Source organism: Ptychodera flava, chromosome 21 (genome assembly GCF_041260155.1).
Source record: "Ptychodera flava strain L36383 chromosome 21, AS_Pfla_20210202, whole genome shotgun sequence".
Taxonomy (NCBI): Eukaryota; Metazoa; Hemichordata; class Enteropneusta; family Ptychoderidae; genus Ptychodera; species Ptychodera flava.
Window position 1 is genome coordinate 6,108,355 of NC_091948.1, and position 26,508 is coordinate 6,134,862.

The 26,508-nt window shown below is 38.2% G+C and overlaps 1 protein-coding gene across 1 annotated transcript; it reads left to right on the top strand.

Moving 5' to 3' along the window:
* The first annotated feature begins 10,272 nt into the window (after window positions 1-10,272).
* LOC139121226 (potassium/sodium hyperpolarization-activated cyclic nucleotide-gated channel 2-like) lies at window positions 10,273-25,608 on the top strand. The gene is made up of 7 exons (XM_070685931.1): window positions 10,273-10,887; window positions 17,294-17,720; window positions 21,143-21,292; window positions 21,499-21,717; window positions 22,777-22,923; window positions 23,893-24,136; window positions 25,147-25,608. The coding sequence occupies exons 1-7, from the start codon at window positions 10,430-10,432 to the stop codon at window positions 25,470-25,472; spliced, it is 1,971 nt and encodes a 656-aa protein (XP_070542032.1). The 5' UTR covers window positions 10,273-10,429; the 3' UTR covers window positions 25,473-25,608.
* Window positions 25,609-26,508: the final 900 nt, after the last annotated feature.

Below are 26,508 nucleotides of genomic sequence, written 5' to 3' on the forward strand. Positions count from 1 at the left end.
GACCCAGATAAATTATACGCAGAACAAAGTCGGCGGATTTCTATAGTAGAGCTCCATGCTCCAGTTCAGTGTCAAAAGGGGTTGCCCGGAAAACTCCCTGATCAGATCGGAAATTGATACAATCACGGGACGACAAATGCGGTTACAAATATCAAACAAAGAAATTTCAAACAAAGTAAAAAACGTAACTTTTAATTCAAGCCGGGGAATTCAAAGCTAAAATATCTTGCCGATTCTCACGGTACACCAGAGATGGACGAGAGAGTTTATAGGTGGCGCGCTGTCGAGAAAGGCGCACATCACAGTGCCCGTAACTTTGCAAATACGTTATATTAGGCCCACATCACTTCCAAGTGAATACTTCCATGTCTACTATTACATCTTCAAGAATTTTCAATTTTTCATATATCCCATCTTAACTGTACTTTGCTTATACAATTAGAGTTAGATAAAGATTCTATCTATTCTATTCTATCCTTGGCATTGATAAGTACTGGAATAAGAAAAGAGAAAGAAAATGACGTTTTGGTGAATTTATCTATAAGCTTATCAATATGTTCATTTGAAAGAGAAATATGCACGTGTAGTTTGGTCGCAGAATGTCAAGGATTAACAATGCCCAGACATACAGGGGTATCGAACTGTCATCAGGTTTATTTTTACATTACTTTCCTTTCTTAGGGAGCCTTCATTATTTACGGCCTGGGGGTAGGAGGAATGTTAGGGGGGTCACTCAAAAATTGAAAGCTACAAAGGGGGTTGTATTTGCTCAAAATGTGGGGAGAAAGAAGGGGTTACTCAATTTTTAGTGCAAAATGGATTGAATGACCTCTCAGATTGCACCATTTCACATATCAATTTCTAACAAATCTTCGATGCGAGAGGGGGGTACACCCCCTTCTCGTGCTCTCCGCCGTTGAGCGTTCACAAATAGATAACACCTCTAAGATTGCACGGGAATTCACAATTCCATACTCATAAATTTCCACGCAAGAGAGGGGACAACCTCCTCTGACACTTTCCCCGTCAGCTTCCCGCGTGTTCTCCCCCTGTACTTTCAAATTCTGCCCTGTCAGATATCTTAGTGAAAACCCTATGATACCCATCCAAAGTAAACAATACCATATGGTTGGATACTAGTTATAGCATGAGTTTTTATACCTTTATTTTGTTGTGACTTTGAATTTCATTTTGTTGGTTTCACCTTTTTCAACCATGAGATAATCAATGATAATCTAGCAGGGCATACCAGGATAAGAAAGGTCTTTACTGTAGCTGTAGGCCTATTTTTGTAAATTATTAAAATACATGTATTGGTATTTAACTTTTTTAAGTCGGTGGGGGGGGGGGTTCAGTCAAAATTTTTGTGTTGGAGAGGGGTGTTACTCAAATTCATCATGTTTGGCAGGGGAGAGGGTTACTCGAAATTTCAGAGTTTCCGATGAAATTCCTCCGACCCCTAGGCCATAAATAATGACAGCCCCCTTATTTCTTACATGTAAGCCCTGATACTCTCTCTCTCTCTCTCTCTCTCTCTCTCTCTCTCTCTCTCTCTCTCTCGTGTTAACCATATAGGCCTATACCCATGTCTAGCCAGCTTGCTAGTTATCTAAGTATTCTATCAAGGAACAACGAGCCTTTGCGACTGTATTGTCCAGAACTGAAATATCAACAGCAAACTGCAATGAATGACAGCATAAATGAACAAACACTACAGGAAAGGGAACAGATGAAGTGTCTTCTATATTCGGAAAGCAAAATTTCTATTCCTGGCCGCTCCTCCTACTCTTTACAGTTTCTATTTTCGCGAATACAGGAAATGTTCTAATGTTATATCGTTCGCAAGTTGAGGAGATGCGTGGGCCTTCGTACCAATGTTCTCACCAAGGCCGTAATAATAGTGATGGGATGACGGAAGTGTCATTCAAAATTTCGATACGCTTACCACTTGATTAAATTATAATGTTGGAATGTTGGCCTATAGGATGAACACAGCTGCGTGTAGAACTCCTGTAACCATAGACTGTAGAGAAAACACACTTTCTTTGTTTCAGAGGCTTTCGGCGTCGGGGGGTGGAAGGAGTAGCACAGTCCCTCGTTGGCTATACAGCTCTGGGACTATTCGCCCCATAGACGAGTGTACAGAAGCGAGAAACAACCCAGTGTTGTTTCTCGCTTCTGTACGCTCGTCTATGGGGCGAATAGTCCCAGAGCTGTATAGCCCACCGAACGACTGTGGAGTAAGGACGAATTCCGGTGAGATAACGTTGCAGTGGCGGGTACAACGTCATGTCGACTGGAAACGAAGGTTCAACTTATCGATCATAGTTATGTGTCTTAGAGCGGGATCTTGGAGATGTGTAACGCGGCAGCAGGGAAGCTCTGAGCTGTTGTTTCGGGTTGCGAGGACCAGATCCGGGACCAGATGATTTTGTCAGTGTTATGTTGGTGGCGCTCTGTTACACCCACAGACAACATCCTGTATGTGTCCAAAAATAGCTAACGGACCGACAATTTGGACATAGTCGTCATCAAAATTACTGAAGGAAATGATATATAACACCAGTTCTGCCGTATGCATTGGTAGCCTACCAATGCTGCATTTTTTTTCTTACTCGATATATTTTACATCAGCTACATAAAATTCCGGCCCTTTGCAGCACCGTTATTACTGAGAAGGGGGCTGAAGGAATTCGAGAGGGATCTGACAGTTCTGGTGGTAGCAGGGGGAGATATGAACGGTTCGTGCTGGGTATAGGATCGGGATCTGAAAATATTTTGGTTCTATAACTTTTTATATTGTCAGATTCCACAATTTGGGAGGTAATTCAGTAAACTTTATGTTAATAATAATTAAAAATTCTGCAATCATTTTTGGCCTGTAGCCTTGTATGATGACTCATATTTTGCAAACAAAAAATGAACAATATACCATGGAATTTTCGTAAGAAAAACAACAAGTGGGCGTTGTAACAGCGGAAGAAACTGCAACTGATGATACTGTTTTTTTTTTTAATTTTTCTATTCAATGTATTAACTACAGTTTCTCGCTATCTCCCTACATAATGCTAAACCACAATATTCAACTTTTTAACAAAGCTTGTATATGTAAATACACCAGCATCGTTGATGATCGAATTAGAGTCCAGACTGATCTTCATTTGTCAATGATACAAATGCACACTATGCATTCACAGGCTGTGTTTGCAAGTTGAACACCGAATATTTCAATATGCAGAAATGATACTATCAAACTATTTATTGCATTGCACACTAATGGTACCGAAAACTTACCATTTAAAATATCTCTGAATACGGTCATCGGAAAGCTTCAAAAATACCCTCATAATAAAACTCACAAAAAACTTACCGCTAAAGATCCATGAAATTATAATAGTATGCGGAAGGGCTAAAAGCAGCTTCTAAAACCCACAAAAATGACCAAGGGCGGCTATGACTCAAGGACCCCTATCGAGAGGGGTAACATCCGCCCTCTTAGCTCCCTCAGCCGATAGGGTATAAAACAAGCGGTTTGACTTTATATAAAGAGCAAGCATACAGGGAAAGGTATCAAAAATGTTAGTTTCATATTGTTTTCTTAATAAATGTTTGGCTATATTATAGTTGGGGTGAATATTTTTGATGATATAAAGGAGGGTGATTTTAAATGTTTCGGAAAGTATTGAGTGGGGATATAAAACGAATTAGAAAATATCAATCGCAATTCCTCCAACCCCCCCGCACACACACCTACATACATACATACATACATACATACATACATACATACATACATACATACATACATACATACATACATACATACATACATACATACATACATACATACATACATACATACATACATACATACATACATACATACATACATACATACATACATACATACATACATACGTGAACACCGCCTATACGGCTGTTCCACGGTAAATGTACCAACAGTTCCTTACCTTTTCCGAAATATTACACGGTAAGGTGGCGTGTATAGGTAAATGCTGTAAGGTTATAAGCCTGCGACGTGTTCATCACACATATTTTGATTACATACACATAGGTTAACACTTTGTTTGTTCAGTTTTTATGGGAAATTATTTGTTGAAAGTCTGAATGGAGAGGCCTTTACTACAGCCCTATATACATGAAGTTGATGCACAATATTATTTTTTTTGCTTGCGTATCGATCATGGCCAACTTTTCTCTGTCAATCTCATAGTAATGTCGCACGTCCGAGAGTCTAAGATACCAAAAACTCTCGTTTATATATTAGTATGTTCGCCAAAAGAAAGCAAAATGGATGGCGTTGCTTCGTCTCTGATAACCTACAATTCTTATAAGCCAGTGCCTTGAATTCATTAAATCCAAACTTCAATAATGTGTAACGTTTTATTGAAGTTGGGATTCAATGACAGAGGGTTACTTATCAGTTCAAAACAATACTTAACAAGTCATGATGTCTGTAACCTTGGCAACGGATATCTTGTTTGACATTTAGCATGATTAAGTGAAATATGTAATACTAGCGATTTTTTTTCGAAAATAGACTATCATATTTTTCCCATTGAGTTAACACAGGAATGACGACCTCTTTGAATTCCAAATATCGGTAAGTAATTTGTTTCTCTAGTACCAAACTTTGCGGTGACCCCTTATTTATATTACTGATTTGATAAAAGAATGGTTGAAAGTTTTAACCACGAAAGTTCAGGCTAAAGTTTAAATCTTTCACTTTCGAGGTGCCCCCATCCTAATTTAGACAGGCAACCACAGGGTGTGATGATAATCATTGCATGTTAACCATACTAGCCCTAGTCATCAAAAGATTAGTCACAGTATTGCTAAGTTCCCTTAAGGATGTGTGCTTCAATTCAGGGGGTCGTAACTTTAGGTTCTGAAGTAGGAGCAAATAGACTTGGGACAAAAACCCTTTGGATCATAAAACGTAGAGTTATAAAAAAACTTTCGTGTTTTATTCTGAAGTATTTTAGCATGATAACCATTATCAACTTTTTTCATCGTTGAAATTTTGCATTGTGTAAGGAAAACATTCCTCGTTTACCGATAAAGGTAATTTCGTATGAAGCCGACATCACTTACATTCGCATGAGTTTTTTCTATTATGTCGCTCACTCAACTGTTGGTGGAAGATTATAATTATTTATCGAGGCATTCTGTACACTCCCCAGGGGAGGTGAATGTATCCTGGTTCAGCTTTATTGAGTCGAACATACAGACCTATTCATTTCATCCACTCCTAACATGGATCGCTCCATGAAACAACAGCAACGACAAATTAGTGTCCTGCAATTTTATCACCAAATAATGACAATTGAAGAAACAACAATTAGATAACTATATAAAATTTCCTGTGGTGTCACGGTGACATCACCTGCCGTATGCCGTAAACATGGAAACCAGAAGAGTTTGATTTCCTGAAGGCTGTCGACATCCTCACTCTTGGAAATGTATGAATATCTTGTGCACGCGTACGAGGTTTTTTACATAAAACGTTGAATAAATGTACTTCTATGACGTCACACAATTACACAGAGGACTGACGGCTATCCATCGTACACTTCTGTGGTTACACTTTGCGTGCAGAGAAGATTGCGCGCTCTCGCGTGCGTGCGTGCACGCGGAATAGTATACTCACACACGTAGACAGTGCTGCAAGTATAGTTACCATAGGTTTACGATATTTCGTACTATCTTGATCGAATTTTTTTACCATCCATGATCCTGAAAAGCTTACTTCAAACGTTACCTTGCATGTACTTTTTATTTCAAAAAAGTTGGCAAAACATTTCGAAGCAGGAGGGAACTACATTGCTTTTGAACATTTTTGCAAGCAACAGTCGCAATTATGTAGAGTTACTTCATTGTACACATAATAAATAATGTTTCGTTATGGCATCTGGAGTCACACAATACGATGTCATCCTTACTCGACGAAGTTTGTGGATAAATTCTAGTCTTTTGAAAAACTTTGTATTTTCTTTCATTTCTAGAGCAGATCACCCCCACATTGAAAGCTGATATTCGCATTGACATGCATGCAAACAAGTCAGGACCCCTTCCAACTACACAGACGTATGATTGAACGCTCCTCTATCGTATGCTTACAAACAAGTCGACTATACAGGAATCCGTATTTTCGTGCATGTTACAAATTTCCCCTCGTAATATTTGCTTTTCATACTCGATTACTATGATGTGCACAGATAGATAATAAAGATAAAATATTCACATCATGGAGTTTCGATATTCTTTTCATATTTGATAATAAAAATCAACGCTACTAAAATATCGTTCATCTCTGAACCGTACAGACGAAACTCATGCGACAAACTAAACGATTATGTGGACTCTAGCAACAGCTGATGTTATGCACTCAGCTGATGTAATGCAGACAGTTAAACTCTGCATGCTGCAAAAAAGGGACCAAATTGCATATTTGTCCACAAGTAGGAAATGGTATATTACAATTAATCAAAATAGGTGGAATCAGTCAAATCCACTGGATCCATTACGATATATCATGAGCTCGGGATAACCGTGACGAAGATACGCAAGGTTTGCTAATCATGCTAATTGGCGATCATTAGCCTGTCAGTGACCAGGTTTCTTGGAACCAATAGATGATACTTGTCATTGTCGGCTAATGGGTATGTCTGTAGCAACAAATGATACTTATTGTCGGATTATGGGTATCCGTTTGTACCAACAAACATGCGCACATGGCCCGATGGCAGAACTCTGCACAACGGGTCGGTTAGGAGCTAGAAGCCCCTACCTCTTTTTTCCGGGATTTTTAAAGTCGTAGTAGACCTTTGTTCGCTCCGTCATATTCCCCCCCCCCTTCCCTCCCCTCAAAATCAATTCGGGCAGGTTACCGCATATAGCAAAAAGTTAAAACCTTTGGGATTCGATCACCAAGATATTCGTGGCTCGTATGGATGGACGGATACTCATGTTTATTCCTTAACGTCAACATGGGTTGAACTTTTGAACTTTTCGCCGACATTTTAGGTAGAATGCGCCTCGGGGACAGATAATCGGACTCTCAAATTTCTACATTTCTTTTCTGATATACCACTTGTGGGGGTTGCTTTTAAAACTCTTGGTGTAATAAAAATTTTCATCCGTTTAATTTTTCAAAATTCGAAAGTTTAATTTGCTCCATGAGAGTTAACACAGTGGTTGCGGTCATTTGGAGTTTTAAATATCGGTAAGTCTTTGGTTCTTTATTTCTCTAGTACTAAAATTTGCACGGTGACCCCCGAATTTATTCTTGATTTTGAAAGAGAATGATTGAAAGATTCCTTAAGAACAAGTTTAATCAAAAGTTTAAGTCTTTCACTTACGAGGCGCATACTACCTCAATTTGTTTTCCGATAAACAAGTCTACACAAAATATACAAGGATGCAAATCTACTTCGCCAAATTAAACAATAAGAAACTTAACAAAACTTTCAAAGCACTGTTCGTTAACACTTAATCTTTTGTGCTTGTAACAGCTAATTTTTGCCACAATTACTGACGGAAAAAGTATTCTTTTAAATGGCACGTATTTGTGTATTGACCATTTAGCAATTACAATGATCAAATTTTTTAGTATCCTTTATTTCTTATTTTGATTCCTCCTACAATGATTTGAAATCTCAAAATAATTAAAATCTCTTACCAACAATATTTCTTCCCTATTCCCAAATATTCCTTGCAACTACATAATCCCAATATCTATTTTGCACGTGTCACATTGTTCATATGAATTACACAGAGTAGAATTCCGTTCCTTTCATTTATAGTTTCAAAGAATTTGGTAATCTCGGAATCTTAGATTTCTTATGGAATGCATGCAGTTTTGTCTCGAGGGTCACTTTCTTTGCCAACATCCAAAGATCCTTGTCACTAAAAAGGCAATTACACTCCCTTTCAAACTTCTATTGAAAACTATCCACTGTTGATTGACCAATGAGAGTGCTCAATTCAGGGTGTTTTATTTACACGTAAAGCCCTGGTCACCAAATTCCAGAAACGAATGACAGCGCCGTAGTAAAGTACTGTCCAATCAAAAGTGAACATGTCATATTCTGTAGACATCTGGTACGTTTTAATATTCAAATTTGGTAATACAGCGGAAACCAGCTGCAGCACAAAATCTGCTGTGCCCTAGGGCATTTATATAATGTGCCCTAGGGCATTTATAGGATGTTCCATTACATTGGAAGGCTATTTCACAAATAAAAGTTTTAATTCATATCCTAAACATGTTACATTGACAAAGGGGACGGTTGACGTAAATACATTGAAAACGAAAATATATCAGTTAGGGGCGATAGTTTTTAAGTCGGATAAAACCCTCATACTCGGCTCTTCTGGTATATAAAGTCCAACCCTACGATAAAATGTCTCGGCCTGCGGCCTCGACATTTTATCGTTGGGTTGGACTTTATATACCAGAAGAGCCCTTGTACTCGGGCTTTATCCTATACTTGAATTAGGCTTAATGACCACAGCTTGCATGAGAATTTCAAGATACATTTTTTATTTAATGTCGTCTATTTTTATCACAAAGTTTTTAAAATCAAATTCATCTAAATTATCATTAAGGTGTGACAGAAACAAAACTTTCATAAAATTATTCCACAACAAAACTTTTCATATAAACTCATTTCTTGGATAAATCTGGAAGAAAATCAGACACAAATATTTAACTATATTTACCACGTACTTTTTAGCGTTAGTGACCATCGGTCGACATGACTTCTTTGCTTTCAGTTTTACTTTTGCAGTTACTTCTTTTTGTTTGTTTGTTTGTTTGTTTGTTTCCTCCTAAAATAGTTTACGGACAACGCAGACACAAACTAAAAGCTCTGAACGATTGCACTGATTAGCACGATAAGCTATTGACCTGATTGAAGAGAGATTAAATGAGAGCGCAGCAATGTATAAATTCAAGTTGACTTGCGTTGAGCGCACAAGATTGATATTATTTTGAAGTTAAGATTTCTTTGAATTCGTAAAATTTGATATTTTGGGAGAACTACTGAAATCATTCAAATAATTTCATTCTATTTACAATCTTACAATTATCTTTTTTAAGATTAACAATTCACAAATGATACTTAAAGATTTAGCAATTAATGTAACAATGTAATTATTTCCCATCAGACGTTCAGGATAGTACGATGGGCAGTTGACATGATAAGTTTAAGGTTGTTTGAAGTCTTTCAGCCCTGTATTTATAATTTTTGTTGTCTTCAGAGTTTGCCAATGATACGTTTGCCAGAGCAAATCACATGTTTACAAGCTTTGGAATGTCCTTTATAGATGAAGCGACACACTTTCTCCTCGTAAGTGACGTAAGAACAACAATTCAGAACTACGTCAGGAACATTTTCCTCTATCTATCTATCTATCTATCTATCTATCTATCTATCTATCTATCTATCTATCTATCTATCTATCTATCTATCTATCTATCTATCTATCTATCTATCTATCTATCTATCTTTATATATATCTATCCTTCTATAGGCACCAGCATGTTGCAAGACAAACCAAGACGACATGCATATGGGTTTACACATAGGAATGTGCCGAATTACAACTCTTTAAGTGACCACTTTCTCTAGAATATTTTGTTTTGTTATGTTATGTTACGTCGGTAAAAATGAGTACAAGCAGTTTTCGGTGACCGTGATTCGCCACGATCTACAGAATGGATTACTGAACAAAAGGAAAAGAAGAAGAAACGCTGATATCTCTGCTCTGTCTGGAAAAATTGACAATTATCATAATCTTCAAAAATGCGATGAATCCATACGGTTACTTCTAACTTTTAATCTTGATTTTGTAAGAGAATGGCTGGAAGTTTCATCGATGAAAGTTTTGAGCAAAAGTTTAATTTTTATCTTCGAGGCACGGACTACCATAACAATTTATAGTGTTCAAGGGAAGCATAACTCGTAAGTTTCAGTTCGTCGATGGGTTTTCACACTTCCAAATTTTCGTTTTGGAAATGGTGTTTGGGTCAAACCCAATGAGATTCGTTTACCATGCGAATTTTCAAATTATCCACGATCCCTAAAAGTCTGTGTTTTTCCGTTTACTGTACTTGTGTTCAATTTGAAGGAATACTTAAAACGCGTACAGCAATACACGAAGCTAAGTGATCATGAGATCGCGTAAAATCTCGCTTTCTATCGACGCGAGATTTCCGACGCTGAGAACTTGGCGTTCTTAACGATTGTGACGTGAACGTATTATGGAGAGCTGAGGATCGTACGAGCAAGGAGAATTTCTCCCGGCGAAGAAGTCAATGACGGGCAACGCTAAATTTAATACCATGAAAATGTAACGAAGGTTTATTTTTCCATCAATCGGAGAATCCTCCTTGATCGGCAGGATGGAGAGATCTGAGGGTGACTTCAAAACGAACCGACGCAGCAAACACGCAATCTCTTTTCACGCACCAGGTGTAAAGATAGGTCCTGCCGAAGACACGGAAGCTGCAGCCGACGATGACATCGATAGACACCCCTCTAGTTATGTAGTGTTCTCCGCAGCTAAATCGGCAAACGGAATTAAAATGTCCGAAACAACTATTGAGATGCGACAGAAAAACAGACAAAGAGGCAAACAAGAGGAGTGTGTCAAACTGACGGTACCATCGGAGACATCAGACGAAGACGACAGGCCTCAGCACAAACCTAGCTTCATCAAGGATCACATTTGGTCTATATTTGAACCAACCGATAACAAACTATCCATGAAACTTTTCGGTAGCAAGAAAGCCCTGATGAAGGAAAAGAGACGACTACACGAACAGGGAAAGTGGATTATTCACCCCTGCAGTAAATTTCGGTAAGTTTTGTAGCCCTGCCGATAAAAATGGTGAAACTGGCATTTATTTACTATCTTGCTCACCAAAATCCTTGCGTAGTACTTTATCAGCGTCGAAGAAAATAAAGTACAGCATTTTGTTGTAGTGTATGCACTGCGATTGTAAATAGGAAAACCCAAAACTTCAAGTCTAAGGTCATTGTAGGGTTTTGAACTTAAAATGAATGCTCTATCGGGAGAAAATCTCCGAGCTTTTAATCAAATAGTAATTCTTACAAAAATATTATCGGGAAGCAAGGAATTATTACGATTCCAAGTACAGTCTCTAATTACCCTGAAACCATTTACCAATGACTTGAAGCGAATTTAGCCTTTTGATGTGTTTTTATTGTGGACTATATTGTGACTTAAAAGCGAACATGAGTTGCTGTAAGTGGCGATGCCACCTGGTACCACATCGCCTGTCCACGTTTGGTATACATTGAGCTTGCTTTTAGCATATATACCTTTGCTAGAATACCTACACGCTTCAATTAGTACATTCTGTATCGCCCTGCATTCATACGGACAGAATAAGATAATCGATTTACTTGTACAGACTCGCTGATTTAAGAGTAATTTTCACATCTTCTCTCTTTTCGTCCCGTCTCAACGCTTCCCTGTCCAGCTTTCAACGCGTGCATCTTACATCTTGAAGACGTTCGGCTCCACTCCTCGGATTGCCATTTTTATCCCAAATAATCTAAAATATGTCGCGTCTGAAAATAAACTTACGGGAGGTTGATCATATCATATCAGATATTATGAAAACAAGCAGAGTGCCATACAGAGATTCAAGGTTTAATTAAGGGATGTAGGCCGTAAATTTTACGTTACGCTCAACGCCCATTTTAATGGGTTTCAACAAAAATGCAGTCATATTTTAGGGCGACGTAAAAATTGTGTCAGTTCTGCAGTATTTTGTTCCTCAGACATTGCAAGCACACCGAGAACATAGTTTTGTCTATGATATATGTAAACAGGAACAAATGAGGTCACATGTCCTTCTGAATAATGCCGAATATAAGTGTTCATGCAATGTATACGTGGCTCGTCACGACATGTAGCAGTATAATGTGTGTAGGAGGACATAATGTGTCGTCGAACAATAAATAGAGTCCCGTACACCGAAGTGAAATGTAAGTAACCTGCACAATAGATGTAACCGAAACTATGTGAATCATCATTTGGAAAACGAAATACGAAAAGTCAACTGTCTTCACTGATCGATCCAGGGCGTGTGAATGTGTAGAAATTGCCAATTTTTTATACTTAAAAGCTAAGCTACATCAAATACGAAAAGTGAAACACGGTCAGAAGTTTGACTCTAGCCACAGTTCCCTCCTGAGGACTGTGGTTTAGCTAAAAACTTGACTGATTAATTTTTTACAAGAGTCTGCTATTTCATGGTTTTTGCTTTGCTTATGCTGGTTTTCGTTATTCTTTCCATGTAATGTAGATAAAACCAAAGTGGATGTCGTTGGCTACAAATGTAGCTTGGAAATAAGATTTAGACGTAACGACACGAGTCTGATTTAAACAGTTTCCAGTTGCATAGGCATGTTTCCGCGCATGACCCTTGTCGCTATTTTAAGTTCTATACTAGTAGTTACATTTACACATGTCTCTGACTCACGTGTTTCCGATGAATTTTTGTAGCCTCACATACCATACACATATAGATCGATTCGACCTTTCAAAGTTTCCTGTGACGTCACGGGTCACTAAGTTGCCATGACAACGTGATTTTTTTCGTGCCCCCACAATCTACTAGGTCAAATAGGTAACACGCGTCTCACAATTTCCAAATTACCCTGCGTAATATGATATTCCTGAGCACACTTCTTTGATCAGTTTTCTCATTATTTTTCCTTATATATCTATAAAACATTTTCCTGCCTATAGGAGAGAACCACATTTCTTCTCAACCTCACTTCCTGGCTACTTAATAATAGAGAGTTGCACTTCGTTCTTTCACCCACGCATGCGCTTCGTTTACCATACATAAATACGTGAATCTGATACAACATGTCGAATATGTTTACAAAGTCCCGCACATTTCCCTACTAGTCCCCTATTAGAAAAAAAAATGTGTTTATCATTTATATGAGCTGTAAACAGCGTAGAGATATCGTATGTGAATAACCACAACTTCAGCTTTGGTGAATAGATTTGAAAATGGTTTATATAGTGCAGTGTAATTGTGGAAGTAAAAAACTATTTGAAAATGACGCTCGTAGATCTGTGAAATTGCGGAGGTAAAAAAGTAATATTTTTGTGGGAATGTAGGTATTAAAGACTCGAATTAGTACATTACTCATATCAAGTGTACAGTCATCCATGTCAACATCAATAAATTATATTCGGGCACGGTGTCCTTCAATACGAAATGTCGATGGGTTAAAAACGTTGTCAGTCAACTCTCAGAAAAGTTGTCTTTTGGTCGACCATCCATCAAGATGGCGAAATACGGCAACTTTTACCTCTGGCACCGAATGAAGGTCCGAATGATGGTGTGGAACAGTGCAATGTCTTAGACTCTTTATAGGATTCATTTTGATATGCATGGTGGACGTCAACACATTGCCCCAAGATTTGTCGAGACAATGACGTCATAGAGTTACTGTCTGGCATTCGTAAGATCCTGTACACGCACTCGTTTCGAAATCCTGTTTGTAATGTGAAGTGAAATTGAACTCTGCCGGGATTAAAACCGAAACAGGACATTGGAAACGTCACTCACTGAGAACACAACCCTGAACACATTTTCACAGTATGCCATTAGCATCCCACGTATTTAAACTTGCAATCGATACCCGAAATGACGTTTTGTAAAATTTCACATTTCAACTTAGATTTATTCAGTCCGCATGCAAGAGATAAAGAAAGAGAATCCAAACAGGTCTACAATGTCGTTTTAATTCATCTTACATTATCTCAAATACCGTACGTCTTGAAATGCTGCATTGAATTAATGATGGTACTTACATTACACGGAGTCGGTCAGCTTTGCTTTGCCTTGCATGAAATATCAATTGGAATGATTACTATAGCACATATAGCTCAGTCTCCATGCCATTTCTACAAGGGCGTTTCGTTTACAGACTTGTCAGTTTCACATTAACAACATTTATCACAAGTAGTTGCTTCAGATAAACCGAACTGTCTCTCATTTCTAGCATTTCATTTTGGCAATTCAACCTCTTCGCCCATATATCCTTCAACCTGTATTGTCATGATAGTATTTCCTTGAAAGCTATACTGCTGGGCGTATACAGGCAACTGATCACAACAGCACAGCCTGGTGACAGATGATCCAACAATAATACACATCGTGACCCATTTTCCTGTATGATTAACAAATATTGATATTCTGTAAAGGAAAAAGAGTATTTCAATTTTAATAATGAAAAAATCAACAAATAAAACCTAATGAATGAAAATGAAATTGTCGATCGAACAGGATTTCTGTTCTCATAATTTCCCACTTCGGCAAGGTTTAAGGTAGAACGCACCTCGGGGACAGACATTCGGACTCTCAAACTTTTACAATTCTCTTCTGATCTACCACTTGTGTAAGAAAACTTTTCACCGGCTCAGGTTTTTGAAAGTCGAAAATTTTATTTTTCTTCATAGAGTTAACACAGGAATGACAGCTATTTTTTTTTCATTTCAAACATCGGTAAATCTTAAGTTTTTTCTCTCTAATCCTAAATTTTGCATGGTGATCCCCGATTGTTATCCTTGATTTCGTATGGTTGGAAGTTTCATTGAGGAAAGTTCGAGCGCAAGTTTTTTTTTTTTGTATTTAAAATTGTTTTATTGGTAACATTTTTTTAGTAACATGAACTTAAGATAAAAATGAAGTACAGTGCTTAGTTATCTACAATTTTGTGTAAAATGAAATCCATTTGTTGCAATGTCTCTCTAATTTGTCATTTTCCAGAGCTATTTCGTACTCTAGATGGTAGTTGAATTTCACTTGCAACATAAAAGCTGCAAAGTGTGGTTTACTCTGTTTCATTTTCATGGCATAGATGTGTCTTTTGGCTAACAGTAGCAAGTGATTATGAATGTCAGAGTAACCGTCAACGCCAAAGAGCACTTCATTTAAGTTATGTCTCCTGAACAAACTGAGAGATGCCTCGAAAAATGTGTGAAACTCGTTCCAGAAGGTCTCAGTGAATTTACAGGTGTAGAAAAGATGATCTAGTGTCTCGTTGCTGTTTTGGCAGAATGAACAGAGCGGTGATTGGTCCATGCCTCTTCTAGATAAATCGTAGTTTGTGTATAGAATATGATGAAGAAGTTTGAACTGGAATTCACGTGTTTTTGTGTCTATGGCTACCTTAAATGGTAGACTATATATGGGAGACCATGGTCCAGTAAAGTCATATTCTCTTTCATAATATCGTTCATTAATTGGACTTAGTTCCTCTTTACTGTAAATGGCGTTTCTGATGCTCTCCCTGGTAACTTTGTGGGAGGGTCGAAAGTTACAATTAAAAAACACATATTCATATTCATCTTTAAACACCGGTTCAACCAGCAATGGCTCCGGCCACCTAACTCTGAGACATGTGATTGCTAGCGCAAGTTTAAATCTACCTTACTTATCCACGTTCAATAAACAAACCGACCAGAATGTGAAATAAGTTAGGTTTAAAATAGATCTAAAGTTAGCTCCAGGCTGAATGGTGCTCAGAGTCAGTCCCATTCCTATCAATGATTTGTTTCTCTATATAGCTGCAGGAGTAAATCTTGGTATTGTTGTCTGCTCCAGGTGTTCTGAATTTATTTCTCATAATGAAAGGTAAATGCTTCATGTATTTCAAAGCTTCTTCGCAGGCATCAGTAAAAGAATTCCATTTCGCCATAGAATATCGCCATAGAAACCGTATTAAAATTGCGTGACACACAGCTGACAAAGAAGATACTCGGAATTCCAAAAGCAAAAAAGGTTTAAAAGGGAAAGCAGGACGCATGACGTTGACTATCAGCCGTGACCTTTGACACGCTCTTCGTTCGATTTACATATCGTCTGATGGTCTATTGAGTCAGTTATACAGTTTTACCTTTCTCCCGATAAGCCGAAGGAATTGGTCACGCAATGATAGGATGGTAATTTCTCACCCAGTTGCCGTGAGCGTACTACAGAAACAGCCACGTTGTGCGTAAATACAGAGAGAGGATAAACGCTCTCGCTTTTCAAATTGAGTCCAACATTAGTCCAAACAATGTCGTCTAGAGAGTTGTAAGCATTCATAGAAAATACAAAGGAATTTACACATACATACATACATACATACATACACACACACACACACACATATATATATATATATATATATATATATATATATATATATATATATATATATATATATAACCGTACTCTCTGTGCCCAAGTTCAGAGGTTGCCATAAAGCCATTATGGTGATAACCGGGAGGGCACATTGTATACATTTTGTATATATATATATATATATATATATATATATATATATATATATATATATATATATATATATATATATATATATATATATATATATATATATATATACATCCATCCATTCATTAACCCATCAACACACACAAGTACATATAGACATACATACATACATACATACATACATACATACATACATACACACATACATACATACATACATACATACATACATACATACATACATACACATACATACATACATACATACATACATACATACATACATACATACATACATACATACATACATACATACATACATACATACATACATACATACATACATACATACATACATACATACATACATACATACATACAATACTTTATAGGTATTAGCATTCGTAATATATTAACGAATATGACGAGTGTATAGTAACACATCATCATTAATTCGTCGAGGTTAGATAAAGTTTGTCTCGTACCCTTGATATTTTTGTGTAATTTGTTTCTGTCAGCCATGAAAGATTGAATAGGTGAAACCCTTTCTGACCTCATAGACGAAATCTAGAGTACAGGTGAAGTAGTTTAACACAACGTACAATTAAAATTCGTTGTCCGACACAATGCTTCGATATTTGACCCATATGTGACAGCTTTCAAGGTTACTAGGAAACACAAGTACGAACAGAACGAACATACTTTCTTCTGCAGTTTGACAAAGTCTCAATTCACCTTGACCAAGAAACAGAAAAAAGCTCAAGTAATGATAATTTCCTTAATTTGCAATTGTCAAAATCTTCGAAATACAAGTATACAATGAAAAAAGGAACTTGTAGAATCCAGTCAGAATGTTTAGCTGCTGTGAACATATAAATATTGTGTAGTTTTGACCTCTGGATTAACATAGCGATCATTATGTCTTTTCTCCAGGTTTTACTGGGACCTTATTATGCTTCTATGTTTGGTCGTAAATCTTATAATTCTACCAGTTGTCATCTCCTTCTTCAACGACGACCTCAGTTCAAGATGGATTATTTTCAACTGTATCTCCGACACATTTTTCATCACGGACATTATCCTAAATTTCCGCACTGGAATTCTCGCCAACGAATCCTCCGAGCAAGTCATCCTAGCGCCCAAAAACATCGCCAAGAAGTACTTAAAGACTTGGTTTGTCGTTGACCTCATGTCTTCCCTCCCTATGGACTACGTCTTTCTCGTAACTGGCGGCGCTCAGAACTCGGATATGTACAAAGCAACGCGCGCGCTTCGCATCCTTCGCCTGACCAAGCTACTCAGTCTTTTGCGCCTGCTGAGGATCTCAAGACTTGTCCGTTACGTCAAACAGTGGGAAGAGGTAGGGAATTACAATGTCAGACAGTGGGAAGAGGTGGGGGAATTATTTGTCAAACAGTGGGAAGAGGTAGGGGAATTATTTGTCAAGCAGTGGAAGAGGTAGGGGAATTATTTGTCAAACAGTGGGAAGAGGGGGCATGGGGGAATTATTTGTCAAACAGTGGGAAGAGGTGGGGGAATTATTTGTCAAACAGTGGGAAGAGGTGGGGGAATTATTTGTCAAGCAGTGGAAGAGGTAGGGGTTTATATGTCAAACAGCGGGAAGAGGTGGGGAATTACATGTATATCATTACAGGCATTATAAGATTGTTGAAGTATTGTTTGAATTGAAAAGTTTAGCACCAGGTCTCCAAAAGGTCCCGCCCTACACCTGCTCGTAGGGTTATTCGTCTTCATTGTACGTGTCATTCACCACGAGAGTTGCGTTTGTCATTCATCTTCAAATATCGAACTTCTCATCGCTGGCTTCAACACAAGACGTATTTCACTCAGTGTTACAGTCACCTGCGGTTCATGTTGGAAAAAAATCCTGTAGTGTTTCCAATGCGCTTTGACCTCATGGGACCGAGAGTTGCACGTCATCGCTGGTTACCATAGCAGCAGCCTGAAAAATGCAAAGTAAACAGAAAAATTGGCAATTCCAATGCAATTTCCTATCTTCATTAGAAGTCAAGACTGAGTGTGCGTATAGTGCCCTGACTCGACATCAATTAGTGATGACTAAGGTTGAAGAAAACAGTACAGATGTCATCCAATCTCGCCCAATCTCTCTGTCTCTGTGTCTCTCTGCCTCTGTCTCTGTCTCTGTCTCTGTCTCTCTGTCTCTGTCTCTCTTCATTTATAGGTAAAAATCATACATATGCAGTTTGATAGATAGATAGATACATACATACACACTTATATACCATCATACTCTATTCCCAAGGGATTATTATATACACGCGCGCGCATACAGACACAGTGGGGAACCACCAGATAGATACTTATATACTATACACACACACACACACACACACACACACACACACACACACACACATATATATATATATATATATATATATATATATATATATATATATATATATATATATATATATATATCTAGAAAATTTGTATAGCGCCTAAAATCCAAAGTTAAACAATGCTCAGTGGCGCTTAGAGTTACAATGAAAATGCTCTCTGGAAGATGTAAGTTTTTAAGCGTCTTTTGAAAATGTCGACATTAGGAGAGGTTTTTATGTCCAGGGGCAAAGAGTTCCAAAGGACAGGAGCTGCTACAGAGAAGGAGCGGCGACCATAGGTAGTCAGGTTCCATCTAGGTGTGTGCAGAAGGCATTTATCAGATGAACGAAGAACACGTGATGAGGCACATGGTGTTATTAAATTCCTGAGATATTGTGGAGCTTGTCCATTTAGGGCTTTGTAAGTAATCAGCAAAAGTTTGTATACAATGCGATGATGTACTGGAAGCCAGTGAAGTTGCATAAGTATGGGGGTAATGTGGTCGGATTTCCTGGTCTTTGTAACAATTCTAGCTGCTGTGTTTTGGGCACGTTGTAACCGCTGTAATTGTGTATCGGGCAAGCCATATAATAGAGCATTGCAGTAGTCAAGCTTTGAAGATATAACGGCGTGGACGAGGGTGGCACAGGAATCTCTGGACAAGTACTTTCTGATACGACCAATTTTGCGAAGGAGGAAGTGAATAGCACTGCAAGTGGCACCAATATGTTGTTGGAATGTATGGTTGTCATCAAATATTACACCGATGTTCCTCGCAAATGAAGTGGTTTCAATAACACTGGAACAGATGTTGATGTCAGTGAAAGGCGCTGGTGAATGGTCAAATTTAGATCGAATTAAAATGACCTCCGTTTTAGAGTTGTTTAACTTCAGCTTGTTTTGTGTCATCCAGCTCATAATATCATTAACAGTTTCTTCAACAGAAGATACGGCAGACGTGGTATTGGATTTCGTGAAAGATAGGTACAGCTGATTGTCATCAGCGAATTGATGGAACTGGAGTTTGTGGCGGTGGATGAGCTGTCCGAGTGGTGATATGTAGATTAGAAACAAGAGAGGTCCAAGAACAGACCCCTGAGGAACTCCGTATCGCAGCATTTGAGGCAGTGATCTTTGTCCATTTAATGTAACTGACTGGGATCTGTCTGTGAAATATGAACGAAGCCATTGGAGAGGAGTAGATTTGATCCCAAGATTTGATAAACGCTGTAAAAGTATGTCGTGATCAATGGTATCAAAAGCTGCAGACAGATCCAATAGAACCAGTAAAACAATTTGTCCAGAGTCAAGAGCAGTGAGAATGTCGTTATGAACAAGGAGGAGTGCTGTTTCTGTACTATGATATTGTCTGTAGGCAGATTGAAGTGGATCGAGTAGATTGTTTTGGTTCAAGAAGTCTTTCAGCTGAGCAGCAACGACCTTTTCAATTACCTTCGACAGAAAAGGTAAATTGGAGATTGGACGGAAGTTTTGAGAATTTCTGGATCCAGGGTAGGTTTCTTCATGAGCGGCTTGACGACTGCAGACTTCAAAGAATGGGGTAAAAAGCCAGATTCCAGTGACAGATTAACAATCCATGTGATAATCAGGAGTAGCTTATCAAGACACAGCTTGACAAATGATGTTGGAAATGGATCCAAACTGCATGTTTTATTCGGCGAATCCTTGATGAGCACAGAGATTTTCTCCTCTGATATTGGTTGAAAATGATAAAAGGATACTGGAGAAATGACTTCCATATCACCAAAGTCATCAGATGAGCTTCGAGCATCAAGGCTTGAGCGGATGTCTGTGATCTTTGTAGTGAAAAAGTCACTGAAACGGTTACTTAATTCCAATGCAGATGTATGGGACGGAAGCAAATTATTATTTGGTGACGATGAAATCGATGATACAATTTTGAAGAGAGACTTCTGGTCGTGAGCATTCTTTTCAATGAGATCTTTGTAATAGTTTACTTTGGCGTTTCGGATGAGGGCATTGGTATTTTTGCAGGAATCACGGTAGATTTGTCGGTGAATTTCAAGTTTGGACTTACGCCACTGTTTCTCAGCAGAGCGTCTAGTTTTCTTGGCAACTGCAATTTCGGATGTATACCATTTACAATTTGGTCTTACAGTGACGATACGCTTTTTTATGGGTGCATGCTTGTCAAGAAATATATATATATATATATATATATATATATATATATATATATATATATATATATATATATATATATATATATATATATATATATATATTGCTCTGCGACACTGTACTGTATTTCCAGGGATAACAAACACACACACACACACAGGGGAAACCACCACAAGGCATATCCTATAAGAGCAATTACTAAATACAAATGAACAAACTATGGGGTCCTAACAACATTCTGTCTTACCGTTACAGTGGGTCAACGTCGCTAGTGCTGTAATTCGAATCTTTAATTTGGTGTGGATCATGCTGCTTGTTGGTCATTGGAATGGATGTCTACAGTTTCTGGTTCCTATGCTTCAAGAATTCCCGGCAGATAGCTGGGTGACCATTAATAATCTGACGGTAAGTCGATATTTGTCGAAAATTGTAACAATCGGATTTTGTGATAGTCTTGCATTGGCGTCTTATTATGTTCACAAACAGATTTACATGCTTTACTGCCAAATACACAGTTATCTTTGTTGAATCAAATTTCTCCTGTTCGGGAAAGTATTCTCCCATTATTGAAGATAAATAACAAATTGTATCTCTCGTTTATAATTAACCAGAATTCATCTTGGGGAGAGCAGTACACATGGGCTGTGTTCAAAGCAATGTCCCATATGTTATGTATCGGGTATGGACGATTCCCGCCAAGTGGCATCTCTGACGTATGGCTTACAATGTTGAGCATGATTTCTGGAGCAACGTGTTATGCCTTATTCATTGGACACGCTACCACACTGATTCAGTCCATCGACTGTGCTGCAAGGATTTACAGAGAAAGGGTAAAATACATTTTGTGAACCATTTAAGGTAGACTGCACCTCGGGTACAGATATTTTGACTCTCAGAGTTTTCCAAACCTTTCCTGATCTACGGCCTGTGGGGCATAATTTGAAGATAATGGAGAAAGAAAGTAAAGTTTTCACAGTCAGATTTGTGTAAATCGAAAATTTAGTCCCAATAGAGATAACACAGGGATGGCGGCCATTTTGAATTTCAAATATCGGTAAATCTTGGGTAATTTATATCTCTGTTACCAACGATTTTCAAGGTGACCTCTGATTTTCGTTTTTGATTTAGTAGGAGAATAGTTGAAAGTCTCACTGAGGAATGTTTGGCCAAAAAGTTTAAGTTCCCACCTAAGTTCAAGGCGAATTCTACCTTAATACCTTGCACTTTCCGTTTCTATGTCAACATTTGCTTATGTGTTACTACTTATTTTGCATATCGGTAGTGCAAACTTTGTTAAGATAGATCGTACCTCGGGGACAGAAATTCTGGTTTTAAATTTTATCAATTCTCTTCTGATCTACCACTTGTTGGGGCTCATTTTAAAGCTCTTGGTGAAAACAAAGTTTTCACCGCCATAGTTTTTCGAAAATCGAAAATTTTATTTTTCCCTATAGAGTTAGCATAGGGATGGCGGCCATTTTGAATTTCAAATATCGGTAAATCTTAGGTAATTTGTCTCTCTAGTACCAACTTTTGCACGGTGACCCCTTGATTTTTATTCTTACTTTGGTAAGAGAATGGTCGAAAGTTTCATTGAGGAAAATTTGAGCAAAAGTTTAAGTCTTCATTTTCGAGGCGCATACTACCTTAATTCACGTACAAGAACATAAGTCAAAAGAGCGAGGCTCGACTAGCGTAATGCCGCTTTCTGGCTCCATATTAGCATTTCAAACAAATGTGTATTTAAACTTTGCAGTGTAATACTCCATCAATTTCAAATATAGGAATAAAATAAAATCAATGTCGATAGTAAAGCAGACAACTGAGTCTCGGAGAAAATACACAGCGATAGTAGCACGAGAATAATCCCTGTTATCTTTCTTTCACAGTTTAAACAAGTTGAAGAATACATGGCATTTAACAAACTACCTCGTCATCTCCGCGAATCCATCGCCGACTACTACGAACATCGATTCCAGCACAAGTACTTCGATGAAGACGCCATCTTGAATGAACTTTCGGAGTCACTTCGCGAGGTGCGAATCAGTGAGCAAAGATGGAAATATTTCCGACAGAAATTTTCCTCTTCGTCCAATAGTTCATGGGTATAACGTTTGTGTGTAGCTCGAATTGTCATTTCAAAAACAATTGAAAACGGATTTAATTTAGTATCAAGTTTTCTCATCAATCAACTTTTATGGATGGTGAAGTAATACGATGGGGTATTTTATTGAATTCAAAAGCCGTCATTGATGTAAGTCAAGTTAATGTAGCGTCCATAGTTTCGGTTTTTGGTCAACGAAGCTATTCCGCAGAGTGGTAAAACATGGCAAATGTTTATATCCGTGTGCGAATTTTCAGTGAGTGGCAAAATGTCATTATATACTAGTAAAAGACAGAAAACGAAGTTGTAACTCACAGTCTGATAGAAGTTGAAGGGCAGTAGTGGCTTGTATCGAAACGAAAAAATATCGAGTCATACCTCTTCTGTTCTGTTCATCATGAATGAGGGATCCTTATTTGATAAAGTTTTAATTTGGTTTCGATGGAAAATGTGAAGTCTCAAAATTTTAGAGTATTTCTAGTCAGAATTGTAGCTACACGAAAAGTGTTTTTATTGCCTGCATGAAAGAGGAACAAAAAGAAGAACAGGCATTGTTGGGCCGGGGTAGAGGAGAGGGTACAAAAAATATCGGGAAGACGGACCTCAATGATAACGGCTTAAAGATTCTAAAATGTTCAATCGTTATCAAAGCTTGTATATGAGAATATTTCCACAAAAACTAGAATGGGTTGTTGGTAAGACAAGTCTTCAGCTGTATTCGAAATTTAATGTAACAAACATGCATTTTATTAAACCAGCTAACATTGTCAACTTGAGGTCACCCAACCACGCGAAAGATGCGACGTTGAATATATTATGGTTAAAATTTACACCATCTCTCTCTCTCTCTCTCTCTCTCTCTCTCTCTCTCTCTCTCTCTCTCTCTCTCTCTCTCTCTCAGAATGTGATAAATTACAAGTGTCGGTCGTTGGTGGCGTCTGTGCCGTTTTTCCAAAACGCGGATCCAAATTTTGTCACAAAGGTCGTCACCAAGTTGAAGTTTGAAATCCGTCAGCCTGGTGACGTCATCATACGAGAAGGAGCAATTGGTGATAGAATGTATTTCATTCAGCAAGGCATTGTGGATGTTTTATCACCGGAAGGAAGTGTAGCCACAAGCCTGACTGACGGGTCATATTTTGGAGGTAAGTACACCAAACGTCTCGTTGGCTCGCATGTCAACAGTTTGATTTCATTTTTACACTTGATTTCAATGATAACTAACGGACGGTTTCATGACACTGCGAAATTTGGAAGGAACGTCCTAAAAGGAAAGCTCCATTCAATACTGTCATTCAGTTCACCCTCCGAGGATTGTACCAGACTTATTGGTTTCCCTTGGAGGGTATGGTCATGTTCTTTAGAAAATGAGTTTTGGTAAGGCGTTTGTCGATGTCGCGTATACAAGTCCTTTGAATGGAAGAAACATTCAAATAGTTTAATCAGTTTCACAATATCCGCCTTAGAGAGAGGATGGGTATTTTGGCCAGTATTTTCGAGATAAAAGGATACAATAAAAACTTTTCTCATAAAACTACACTAACACTACACAATTTCCGAGTCTAAAGGTGGCAACTTGTCCGTTTAGCCTTCCACGGCCATGCTGTGGCCATGTCAATCAAGATCGAATTTCCTTCTTGTGAACTTGACTCATGATGCAGGGAAACGGAGAAACAGCGTATCAAATTTCAGCAAATTCATTGGGACAAGTAAAGAATTTTGCTGTATATATGCCAGCAGGGATTCTATCATTTCAGGGATATAGACAAATCGATCTGTGGAGGGGTTGGTGATAAACAGAAAAAGATGTGCTTCCCACTCAGTCGTAAAAAATCAGCCTCCGTTTATTTTCAATAAAATATAACAAAATGACCAGAAACCAAACAAAATACTTTGGACACTTATCTGTGGGGAAAGGGCAACCTAACAAAAGAATATAACAAATCTTTGAAGTCGTCCCACATTCATGTTGTAATGTTTTCACTTTGGCTACTCCTTTTCGAGGTTTTACCTTATAATCCCAACTCAATGTCTACAGGTCCACAATAACAATTGATAACAATAGGTTTGGGTCAAACCATTGCGGTGAAAGGTTTGATGGCCTTAACCCTTGCTTGCTCTGATAGTCGTAAATATTTCCGCCGTTCTCTTTCAGAAATCTGTTTATTGACTAGAGCTCGCAGAGTAGCTACGATACGTGCAGAAACCTACTGTTACCTGTTCTCCCTGACGGTTAACCACTTCAATGAAGTCTTAGAAGAATATCCCAAGATGAGGCAAACCATGGAGAAGGTCGCCGTTCAGAGACTGAGCAAAATCGGCAAGAAATCTCCCTTATTGGGCGCCTGTGTATCTGAACTAAACCAAACGGCATCTCCTCCTACGGTTAGGTTTGATGACTATGACCACATAACTTCGAGTGAGGAAACTGTTATTGCTATCCAAAAACCAGTAACGCCGTCTGGGAACTCCATCGTTTGACTCAGCAAGACCACCATCTTGGATTTCACGAAAGGCTTCTTTGACAGAACCAAGATTAATCCTGCGTTAATTTTGTTTCTAATGTGTTTTTATAATAAAATGCTTATGATTTAAGGCTTGCAAGTTTTGGCGACGTAAAGATTACGTTTTTACTCTTGAGACATAGACCTAGTGTGTTACCAAGGAGAATGTCCACGTTCTGCATTCTTCCAAAGAAAAGTTGCCCATAATTTCTGGTTTTCCAGTGCAGTTGCAAATGAACCCTAGCCATCTCCTTTGGCCCAACTCTGTGAGGGTATTGCTTTCGATAAGTAGCAAACGTTGCGAACGGACTACAAATCGTCTCTTAAAGCCCCAGTATTTGTAACTTTTAACAATTTTTTTCATATTTTGATTAAAATGACATCCTCAGTATGTGAAAGTAGACCATAATTAATACTGAATCGCATGGTTTGCATGCCCAGCCCGCCTCACGATTAACAGTAAAAGGAGTGAAAAATGACTTCTTGTCCGGACCAGAAGTCAGCTTTGTTGACACACGAAACGAAACGTAATCACACCACCGCGCATGCTCAACCACATCTACGCAAGTTTTACTGTGGCGTCCGTAGAAACCATACGCTCTTCGAAAAGGTCTGGTGCATCGAAACTGGAGACTCAGCTAAAAACGCGCGAAAGTTGGGTGAAATACCGGAAAGATATAAATATGTAAGTGTTTACAGATTGTTCCGACTATAATGAGCCGTGCAAACAAACGTCTTGAACAGCTAAACTAACGACGGAGGCAGTCGATTGTAAGCTTCATGCAAGGCACTGCACGTTGTGACCGATGGTACGGAGATCAAGTTTGCTGAATGAATTGAGAGAGAAAAACATATATGAATAAAAATTCAACACTTCACCATTGTAATCATTGAACTAGTCGTTTCTTCCATCATGGAGTATAATGAAAATTTCGTTGAAAATAAATGACGGGACTGATTCTGCTCCGTCTACTCAAACGAAGTTTTGTGTACGGCCAGGCTACGCTGCAGGC

Bases quoted from the DNA above. Each gene is read 5' to 3' on its own strand.
- LOC139121226 (XM_070685931.1), top strand. From the start codon at position 10,430: ATGGAGAGATCTGAGGGTGACTTCAAAACGAACCGACGCAGCAAACAC. The intron at 10,888-17,293 runs GTAAGTTTTGTA...TCTTTTCTCCAG, and splicing joins CACCCCTGCAGTAAATTTCG to GTTTTACTGGGACCTTATTA. The intron at 24,137-25,146 runs GTAAGTACACCA...GTTCTCTTTCAG, and splicing joins TGACGGGTCATATTTTGGAG to AAATCTGTTTATTGACTAGA.